This window comes from Vigna umbellata, chromosome 8, assembly GCF_029865625.1.
Source record: "Vigna umbellata cultivar VRB3 chromosome 8, Vumbellata_1.0, whole genome shotgun sequence".
NCBI lineage: Eukaryota > Viridiplantae > Streptophyta > Magnoliopsida > Fabales > Fabaceae > Vigna > Vigna umbellata.
Window position 1 is genome coordinate 4,529,865 of NC_142172.1, and position 11,093 is coordinate 4,540,957.

General features: G+C 33.6%; 1 protein-coding gene across 4 annotated transcripts; it reads left to right on the forward strand.

Annotated features, from left to right (window-relative positions):
- Positions 1 to 1,340: 1,340 nt before the first annotated feature.
- On the forward strand, positions 1,341 to 10,363 carry LOC124849220 (uncharacterized). Of its 4 annotated transcripts, none has more exons than XM_088096087.1 (9): positions 1,341 to 1,492; positions 2,700 to 2,845; positions 2,946 to 6,956; positions 7,673 to 7,839; positions 7,939 to 8,742; positions 8,827 to 9,209; positions 9,528 to 9,623; positions 9,705 to 9,839; positions 9,966 to 10,363. In XM_088096087.1, the coding sequence occupies exons 4-9, from the start codon at positions 7,740 to 7,742 to the stop codon at positions 10,113 to 10,115; spliced, it is 1,668 nt and encodes a 555-aa protein (XP_087952213.1). In that variant the 5' UTR covers positions 1,341 to 1,492; positions 2,700 to 2,845; positions 2,946 to 6,956; positions 7,673 to 7,739; the 3' UTR covers positions 10,116 to 10,363. The 4 variants fall into 4 exon arrangements, with proteins under 4 accessions (XP_087952213.1, XP_087952211.1, XP_087952212.1 ...); XM_088096085.1 differs by having other exon boundaries at positions 1,342 to 1,492; positions 8,827 to 9,239; XM_088096086.1 differs by having other exon boundaries at positions 1,342 to 1,492; positions 7,957 to 8,742; positions 8,827 to 9,239.
- The last annotated feature ends 730 nt before the right edge of the window (positions 10,364 to 11,093 follow it).

The following is an 11,093-nucleotide window of genomic DNA, read 5'->3' on the forward strand; positions in this document are numbered from 1 at the left end:
CACACATTAAATACACTCTCTCCATTCCTATGTCCTATAAATTATTATTTTACACAGATAAAATATACAATATATTCTACTCATCGATAAATTATTTAAATATTAACAGATATATGAAATATAACTACTAAAGTTGTGATTAATCTAACTTCCAGGTTTTTATAATTGTACCTGTCCAAATTTACATTATTATTTTTATTTATTAACAAACCCAAAATAGTTTAATAAATGAAATTCAAGTATGAAATCTGTACGCAATATTATATCAGATATATAAATATAATTTAGGTAAGTGTATACTAAATCCAGTTATTACATTGTTAATGTGTTATTATATATTGAGTTTATTTTATTTATTACTATACTAACTTATTTACAAAAAAAATTATAAATATTTATACGATATCATGAAGTATAGTCACTCAATACTTTTTTTTTTTAATTTTATTTTCATACTTACACAATATTTTTTTTTTATCGGATTTGAATGTTGAAGTCTTTGTAGATAGACTTTTTCATGTGACAAATCAGAGTTTACACATGCTTGAAGACGATACTAGTTCACCTAAAATTAATAATATTTTCTATCTTTTAATATAAAATATTTATAACTTAATCATATGTACCAATAAAAATAACAACTTCAGTTGATTTTGTTAATTTTTTTAAAAACAGTTTCTGATATAAAATTCATTGTTGATAATTTTTATTATTTATTAAAAAAAAGCATATCCAAAATATTTAATGTGCAAGCAAGATATTTCGTTTGAAATATATAGTTTAGAGTTAGCATAATTTAAAACTCTTAACTTATTATTATTTGTAATAATTAATTCAAAACTCTGTTAATATTTATGAGAGAGAGGAGGGTTATTAGCAGCACACTTTTTAATGTATTGTTTCTACCGCATTTTAATTTTACCATTCATTAAAATCTATTAAAATATAGAAAATGAGAAATCTATTATTCCATTTCTTAAGAGAAATTAAATATGTATTAATAACATGCTATCAGATCTAACTAATGTAAAATGAAAGAGTTGAAACATGAATATAATCGATGAATTACATAGTTTTATTTCGATAATATTATTAATTTTCATTGTAAAAAAGGAAAATATGCTAGATAATCTTTAGGTAAAAAAAAATCTCAAATAAAAAAAAAGTTAGAAGCAAAGGCGAAATGCATAGAGTAAAGTAAAGTAAAATTAAATTAAATAATAAAAGAAAAATGTTGTAGATGTGTTTAGTAATTATTAATGGAAGGAGTGAATACTGATGGTATAGGTAACCGGTAAGATTGGGCAGTGCAGCGAATTTCTCCTCCTCTTGTTTCTTATTTCTGCGTACAACCGCTTTATTTCATTGTCTCCTTCTCACGACAATTTCACATCTTCTTCTCCTTCTTTCTTCTCTCTCTTCTATCTTCCTCTTTCCGTTTTTCAAAGATCGGAGCTCCGCCGTCGCAGCACCACCTTAACCGATTTTCAAGGCACGTTTATCCTACCGATTCCACCTTATGTTCTCTCAACACGTGCTTGCAATTTTTACATGCATGATCATCATGATCCAACTGTATATGCGTTCATTTCTTTGACTTCCACAAATCCACAATCCCTCGCTTGATCGCTTCGACTTTCTTCGCTGCCGATCTTCTCGTTGCTTATTTCCAACGTGTCATCGCCCTCTCCGAGGGGCGTCTGTGATTTTTTTCCCTTTCTCTTCAGAGAAGAGAATATTGTCCGTTCTTTACGCTTTTTGTTTCTGTATCACCACTCTCTGCTTTCCGGATTGTTTGTTTGGTGTGGGATTTTAAATTTCCCCTCCGAAATTATGCTGTTTATGAGTTTGGATTTCGATTTTCTTCGTGTGTGCTCTCTTGTTCTGTAGTTGCGGCAAAGTCGCCATCGAATCACGCTGTTTGTGTTAGCTCAACCGCAAACATTTTTTTTTATGAATAAGTAATTATTAAAACAGGGGAAATGAGAATCTATACATCTGTGTAATGTGTTTTGATTGAGGTTGTGTTTTATAGACGTATCCCCTTCTGTGTGGAGTACTCCTCTACCCTCCTTGCTTTTAGAAATTATGTGAATTGGAATTCTTATAAGGTCTTAGTTTTAATGAAATTATATTTTTCATTTTCATCCCCTTTTGTTCTGTGATGATGGATAGCATGATGTTGTTATCTTCGTATATTTTCCTGGGAAGTACATTTAGTTTTTTTGAACTATTATGATAAATCATGTATAACGCGTTTATTTATTTTTATGCTTGATGGATTGACATCACAGAGTGGTTTCTTGCTTAGTATCTTTTTTATTGCTGAAGTGTAAAAACATGAACTACAGTCATAACATAAACACTGATCAGGAAAAGAAGTGTTTATGTTATGACATTTTATCAACTTCTGCTGTCTTTGTATGCCAAAAGAGTTTTTTTGTATGTGCACAAGTGAAAAGGTCGTTCCCAGGATTTGAAACTACGAAGTCACAAGGCAGCAACCTTATAGTTGTTCCTAGGCTCACCCTCTTGTGGTTGTATGTTGTATATTATTGGCATATATGGCTTTGTAGTTGAAGTCTTGAACACTAATTGTGGTTTTGAATATTGGCTGCTCTGGCATATATTGTTGGTCCTGGTTTTGTTCAGATATTCTTCGAATCCCTTAGGTTTAGATGATTTGTTTTATTATGCAGGTTTCTTGGTGCTGGTGGTGTATTATACATCTCTACATCTGCATGCGCTGGTGAGATGACTTGCATCGGAAATTCTTCTTACTTGTCTCTGTTCCCCACTTTTCTTTAGTAATTTACCCTTCATGGACTTTTCAAGCAGTTTCTTGGTATATTATTACTTTACCTTTGCGTTCATATTACAGTAATATATTACTATTATCATTGGTGAGAGCTGGTTTTGTTTGCCTTCGCATTTGTACTGTACAGGTTATGGAAGTGAATGAATTTCTCCATTTGGTTTCTCAATTACGTTGTCTGAATCACATATGATGTAGCAGGGATTTTTGAGTCTTGGGTTAAAGGGATGGCTGTAGAAATGATGACTTTGGCATGACGAACCTTTATGTCAGGATATATTAGCATATTGCTGCCTGTATGCATTGTTATATGCCGACTTTCATATAGGAAACAGAAAGAATTTTACACCAAAGATCCTTTGTTAATTGGAAGAATTGCATAGGCTTTATTCAACAAGAATGTGGCCTTTTAGATGAAGTTCTTCCATCATCTGGGACTGGGTGCTTTTCTGGTATGAAATGGCCGCTGAGGATCTTGTGGTAATTGCTCTGTCACATTCCAATGTTTGGTGAGGCAAGATATTGGTTTGTAGTGCAACGGGCAATCTAGGGCGTGATATGGCATTTTATGCCGTATTTTATTGTTATAGTTCTATTAGTGGGTCTGGGGGCTGAGATGAGATGTTTGCAAACCTTGATACTCTTTTGACCCAGTGACTTCTGTATGCCTTTGTCAAATTCTTCTTGTTTTGAATTTGACATTACGCTTCCTATTGTGGTGGTGTTGCTTGTGGGGATGTATAATGAGCATAGCAGTGACAGCATTGACAAAGAATTCACTGCACATTGGTATGCACTATATAGACTTCAATGTTGGACCAATAGCGCATATGATGCTGGAGACTACTGTTCATTTGCCCTGAATTGATATGAACTTCCATTTATGCTGGTCATTCTTGTTATTCTGCCATAAGTTGATTCCTCCATTAGCTTACCTACTCATTGTTGGATTTGGTGTAGTGCTCGATGATTCTTTATTTGGATATGAACCTTGGGTTTACTGACAGAGAAGCCGTTTGATCACCACAAATTTATCTTCACTCATGTTCCTAAATGTTGAGGAATGGATGGAAACTAGTGTCAAGAGTGTTTCATAACATAGCCATAATGCAGGACTTTCTGCCTTTTGTATTAGCTAGTTTGAGGGCTGGCAAAATTCTTCTTAGTTTTAACTTATTCGTCCTACTTTTGAATTGTCATCTCTTATTGGGGACAGTGGACATTGTTAAGGCAGGCCTCATTCAGTTTTTTTACTTTGTCCCTCTGGTTTGTGAAGAGAGGTTATTACAATTGAATGTTGGGATGTGCTTTGATTGCTGGTATTATGGAAAAAGGCAATTTTTTTTTATATGGAAATATCGTCATTGCATTGAATTTAAAGTTTTTTATTGGCTTGATTAAGTTTCAAATTCCTCCTAAATTTAGGTATTTTCAATTAATTCTATTAATTTTTTTGGTCTATTAAGTACTCAAATTTTAAAAATTTTTCAATTGAGTTGTTGTTTAACTTTTTGTTAACTCGGTAATGTGATTGTATATTACTTTGTCATCTTGTCCACTTGTTTCCATGTGTGTATTAAAAAAAGGTGAGATTCTATGGTTAATATAAAAATAATATTGCGGTTTATGTAAAAATAAGAAGTGACTTTTATTGTTTTCATTGAAAATATGTTGGATAATGAAGTTATCATGCTTGACTTCCATGTCATCACCTACAACAACCAAGGGACTATCCCCTTCACCACCATTGGTAAGATCATTCTTGTTATCCCACACATTTTTAGTGAAAGTAATAAAAGTTACCGTTTTACATTAACTGTAATATCATTTTATATCAATCACAAAAACTCATTTTTTAACATGTGAAATAAGTAAGAGTTATATAACAATCATGTCACCCAATTAATGAAAAAAATTATAAGGTAGTGATTCAATTGAAACATATAAAGATTGAGTATTCAATATATCAAAAGAACTTAAGAAAGATTCAATTGAAAATACTCAAATTTTCGAGGAATTTAAAATTTAATTAAGTCCTTTTTATTTTATTTTCTTATTCCATTTAATTCAGATATTACAAGATTTAGAAATATATTTCATAAGAAATGCAATATTATTTACAGCTAGATTACATCAAACACCGGAGGCCTATGTTTTGAAATCATAATCATCATGGCTTTATTCAGCTTTATCTGTCTTGATATCCATTTATATCTCTGTAAGGGTATTATTAGTATTTTGATTATAGTGAAATTTGAAAGTAAACCCAGAGCTTTATGTTTATTGATAATTGAAAACCAAGTTAAATCTGTTTTTATTTTTATGATAATTACCGGTTCTAATTATTTAATATATTTTTAATTTGCTTCTAATGGATTGTTGTGGGCTTGAGTCTTTTGTACTTTGTTATGTTATTCACCCATTTTCTTCAAAAATTGCTTTGTAACATTTTTGAAAACAATCTGCATGCACAGTGACTTCTTTTAAGTGTGTACATTTCCGACGTTGCCAATATCTGGAGACATGTAAAATGTAGATGGTCAGAGGCATGATCTTTGTACTGTGCTGATTTGATTTCATATAGTTAATGAATGATTTTAACATTCTTGAATGGTTTTAATCTGTTTCTTTCCTCTCTAAAATGAAATGAATGAACCAAATTTAACTCACGAGGATGGGCGTGCCTCATCCCTCTTATTTTGGCTTTAAATTGTAACATCTGGGATAATGTAACTTCTATTTTCTTGACTGTTGTGCTTGCCTGGTTGCGACCATCTGTACATTATAATCATGAAGGGTTCTTTCTGCTCTCCTATACTCTAATTATGTTACAATTTTGTGATTTGGAGATTATTAGATGGTGGTATTGGAAGTAGATGGTTCTGGTTCTTAAACTATTTGTGACATATGAGAAATACTCCATTTCCTTGTAGTAAAAACTGTAGTCTAGTTTTGATAGTATTTTTTTCCCCGGACTCTTGTGTTTTCTATAAGATAATCTGGGTGAAATTGTTTTCGTTCTGACTGTGGATTCATCTTTTAATTATTGTGAGATATATAACTTGTTTTATTAAACCTTTTTCCTTCTTGTTATTCCATTTCCCCCTCGAATAACAAATTACCATTGTAGTTCAAATACATTGTTTTTTAGTTTATACACTGTATTTGCATAAATTATTTGTGTTTAGTTGGTCTTGTCTTTCCTACTGATACTTATTATCAGGAAAATTTAGGAGTCTTTCCTTTTGTGCCTGGTTGAGCACATTAGTTGATTATATTTTTCAAGTGCAGGAAAATGATAGGAATGCTAACATTTGCTGTTTGTAAACCTTGCCAGGTAAGTCTGTTGCTTGAGTCATCCTACTTCCAATCACTCCTCTTTTTAAGTCATATGCTGTTACTCATAATAAGCTAGAGTGAGGAACCGTTATCCGTCTAATTTAAATCTCAACTATGTCCCTTTTCCCTCATTTATATTTTCTTGTGTCAATGAAGAGACATCCCATTAGTTTGGCTTCAAGTGATTGGACTTACTGGGACTCTTGGTATTTGTTACGGTTAAGGAGTATATGAGTGGCACCTGTTTAGTATTTTACAGGCCAGTTTCTGTCAGTTTACACCGAATTCCCACGCCTTGATGACCAGAAGCATATATTTCCTCCTCTCCAGAAATAATTGCCAGTGGCGATTCTACTCACTCTGCCAAATTGTGTGGCTGGTAGTCATGCTTCTCTTTTTGTGCATGCCTGTTGATGGCGTTCTAAATCACAGGGCTGTAGCCTACACCTATCATGCAATTTCGGTGGTTAATTGGAACACTAACATAGATAGTATAGTTCATGCTGTGAGTATTGTCCTTTTGGCTGATTAAACACATCATCTTGATATCCATTGAGCTCCTATATCAGTTAGTTACTTCTTATTTACCCCTTCGATATTTTCTTTGGTATTCTTGGCAGCTGGACCTGAAGCTTCAAGCTAGGTGGTCTTCTGTAGGCCTAGATCCGTTTGCCTGTAAAGGATTGAATTACAAATGATGTAAACTGATGAATAATATATCGATAATCTAAGGAATTTTTCTATTGACTAGACATGTGGAAGTGCCAGTGGTGCTTGTATATGCTGTAAGTGGAAGAGGAAGGTCAGGCTAGATTTAATTGTAGGACTACTTTTTTTGTAATATACTAAGACTGTATTTGTACTAAATTTGAAATTATGATTTATAGATTATATGCTCCCTAGCCTTGCAAGATTGTCTAAATTATCCCTTAGTATCAACTCCGTGTTAATGACAATTTATGATTATGATAGTAATTACCTTTTTTCAGGAAGAAGGTTACACCATGGACATGTGACTTTCTATTTCTAACTCTAGTTCTTTTCACTTGAGTTTGCGTCTACATATTTGTTGTCCTCTCTCTCAATTGTCCCTTGCAAATATTTCCAATTAACCTGTAAATGATTCACTTTTCTTGAGTCTTTACTCTACATGTTGTGAATATGTTGAAGTTCTGCATGCAATGCGGGATTTTCACCCTGGGTGTTTAAATTGAATTTAAGATCCAAACAACTCTTTAGAATACACACTGATTTTCTTTCAAATAAGATTTTTACCTGGATCTTGTTAAATATTATGTATGTATGTATGATAAAGCTCTCCAGTTTCAAGTGAGTGTGTTTGAAATGGAATAAAATAGATAAATACAAATGGTTATTTATTTTGTGTTAATTTAACATGTTTCTATCATGGATGAATTTTGTCTTTCACATACTTTGTAACTTTGAAATGTTGTTGCTTGATTTTTTTGAACTTTGTATTTTGTTACTGATATATTCACATGCCCTTTTCTCTTGCAGGTTGAGTTATTTGCTGTAATAACTTAGCTATACTGTCTATTTTGACTCGTGAGATTGCTAGCGAGTCATGGGGCATAGACATTTATATAGCTCAACTCCAATGCTTGATGGTGAACCTGACCAGAACTGGAATCATATGCATACTGATCAACAATATGTGAACCTTGGTAGTGTTACTTGAAATGGCATATTTGTTGTTTTTATTTTGGTTATTGGCCTTTTTTTTGTGGCCACTATTTGTAAATAGTCATAGTCATATCAATTAGATTGGATCTCTATTGCAGGTAGGAGTACCACTTCCGACAATGGCTCTTTTATTTATCCTATGGAAAATATGTCCATAGATAGCATCTCTTTTCCATCTCATTGGAACACTGCTCCAAGGTCAAATGGGTATACCTCAACAAGTCTCAACATTGAAGCACCCTCTCATCAAACAGATATATCAGGCACTTCTAATGATCATTTTCTGCATCCATCAAGTGGTGGAATGTTTTATGCGGTGTCTGAAAATTATGTACACCAGCCTTCTAGTTCCAATTATGACAGACAATCATTTCCGGTTGCTAATGGTGGTTTTATTGATCTCACAATGGGAAATGGGCGAGGGCCTGGGCCTCACAAGCGGAAGAGCCCTGGAGTTCCTTCAGTCTGTGAGAGAGGAAGTACAAGCAGATGTTTTAATGCTGCAAGTGCAAATGCAGCTGATCGTCCTACATCTTCAGAATTGCGGCCTGAGAAGCCCACTATGGATTCACTATATATGCCTTGGGATCATGTTAATATGACACCCGATCATGTGAATATGACACCCTCATTTAGAGGTAGAGGCCTTTCAATACGGGGTGAGAGTTCTTTAAGGAATGTGAGGAGTCGTTCTACACTTGATTTGGAATCCAACCTGGCTAGGACCCATTTATCGAATACTCATTCACACAACTCATTCTCTACCGGTCCCCAAATGGACCATTCCAGCATGGTAGATCTTTCTACTCAAACATCTGGATCTTTGACAAGGGATTGGAGCCAAATGAGTGTGTGTCTTGCTCATGGAAGGGTGCCATCATCAGGTTAGTTTGTAATTTGGTACCAACAGAATACATTCTAATCGCCTCTACTTTATATTTGAAGTGACCTTTTTTGTTAAAATGCAGATGCAAATGCTTTTAATCATGAGGCTAATCATTTCCTTGTTGGAAATGGTTCTAGTAATGCTCCAGTAGATGTTGGAGGTTTTCATAATGAATTTGGAACTAACAGAAATCCTACTGCTCCACAAAGTTTTCATAGTAATTGTCCGGCTCAACCTGCTAGAGGAGTTCGCAGTAACTACTCTCAAAGATCTACTCCAACTTTTAGGGCTTCTTCCAGCTTGCGCTTGGGTCGCATGGCACCTTCTGATGATGGATTGCATATGGTGGCTGAAAGTTACTCTTCTAGACATCCAAGGCCATTGACCACCATTGGCTGGCACAGCAATGATAGAAATGGAAGGTCAAGAATACATAGTGATAGATATCGAGCATTGGCTGATGAGGTTGGTCTTAATGATCAATTTAACTTTGAGGTATCTATTGCATCTTCTCTCAAGAGCTTTGTTCTTGTGAGTAATGATTGGAAACACACGTGCCATGTTTATATTTTTTACCCTGGCTCCAGTATAGCTATATATAACATTGATTGAGATATTTGGTGAGCTAGCAAACTTCATTGGCATGTTGGCTCCTATAAATCCTTCGTGAAGTTGACTAGTTATTAACCTAGTATTAGCAAAATTGTAGTTTTGGGCTTTAGTCTCAAATTTGTTCTTTCATTGAGGGTGTATGACTCAAGTTTGGTTTTATTGTTCTTACAGGGTTTCATGATTGTTGATCGCACTTCACTTTATGGTAGGAATATGATTGATCAGCATAGAGACATGAGGATGGACATAGACAACATGAGTTATGAGGTAATTATTGTTGTTTCGCATCTTACAATTAATATCATGTACTGTAAAAAAATTAATCATTTGGATGTTTGGCTCAACCAGGAACTCCTTGCACTCGGAGAGAGAATAGGCCATGTCAGCACAGGATTATCTGAGGATTTGATTTCCAAGTATTTGACAGAAACGATATACTGTTCATCCGAGCCAAGTCAAGAAGAAGCTTGTGCAATCTGCCTGGTATGTTTCCTTGTTCCATTCAGAATAAAATAATATAGTGACGCCAAATAAATTTAGTTGATGACCCCTTTTGAAATTTAGATGGCCTTAGTCCGTTGTTTAACTGATCCATGGTGAAAATCGCAGGAAGAATACAAGAACGTGGACGATGTTGGAACGCTGAAAGCTTGTGGGCATGATTACCATGTGAGTTGCATTAGAAAGTGGTTATCAATGAAGAAAGTATGTCCTATATGCAAAGCTTCTGCTTTGCCTGAGGAAACGAAGGATAAATAAGCAACATATTCATTCTACTTTAGTTTAACGTATATCATTCTGTACATATATTTGGATATTCTTGAACTGAAGGAAACAGACTTCCTCTTAAAACATGTTGTAATAGGAATGGTACTCTATCTCAATGGATTCGTTGCCTTTGGCTTCACTCTTAATTATGTGAAGCCTTCAAATTATGGTACTTCCATATTTTATTGATTGAACCTTGAAAAGCTTTTTAAAGGGAAATGCAGATTTTGTTCGTATAATTGCGTTAATAGTAGATTACGTCTAAAGAGCTTTCGTATTGATAGGGAAACCTATTGCAACAGTTTTTCGAATTTGACAATTCTTTAAATATAAAAGTTAAAGGAAAAGCGAGAGAGCGTGACAGATAGAAGTTATAAGAGTTGTCTTGTACCCAAGTAAGCTGATAGATACCTTTTTTGTTAGGAAAGTTTTGTTGTTCCACCTAAGATTCTTCAATTAAATCGATTTCATTTATTGTAGTGTTGGTCAAAATTTAATAAATCCGCTTATTATTATAATTTAGATTCTCTGAAATAATGGTGTAAAAAAATTGGTTCAGTTACCGTAAAACTTCAAAATCTTAAACTTGGGACTTCAGTATTTTTTCACTCCATTCATTATTAGAGGCACAGCTTTTATATATACATTTATTTTACTTTTGGTTTAAACCCTTAATAATATTCCTTCTACCTTCCGTCTAAGATTTTGAGTATTTGCCACCAAACAAATGTCAGATGTAATAGTTTCTTTCATAACTGAGTTTTTTAGTGTTTGTATATACAACACACAAGTTGTTATTTAGGTTGAACTCAGCATTCTAACTTTAATCCTTCAGTACACTAATGAGCTTTATTTTAAATTCATAGATTTGATGACTTAATTTATTAATACAATCATATTGTCGCTATCTTCCGAATTCTGTTACGTTAACTTTAATAGAATAATTTAAGGTTATTTATATTTTTAATC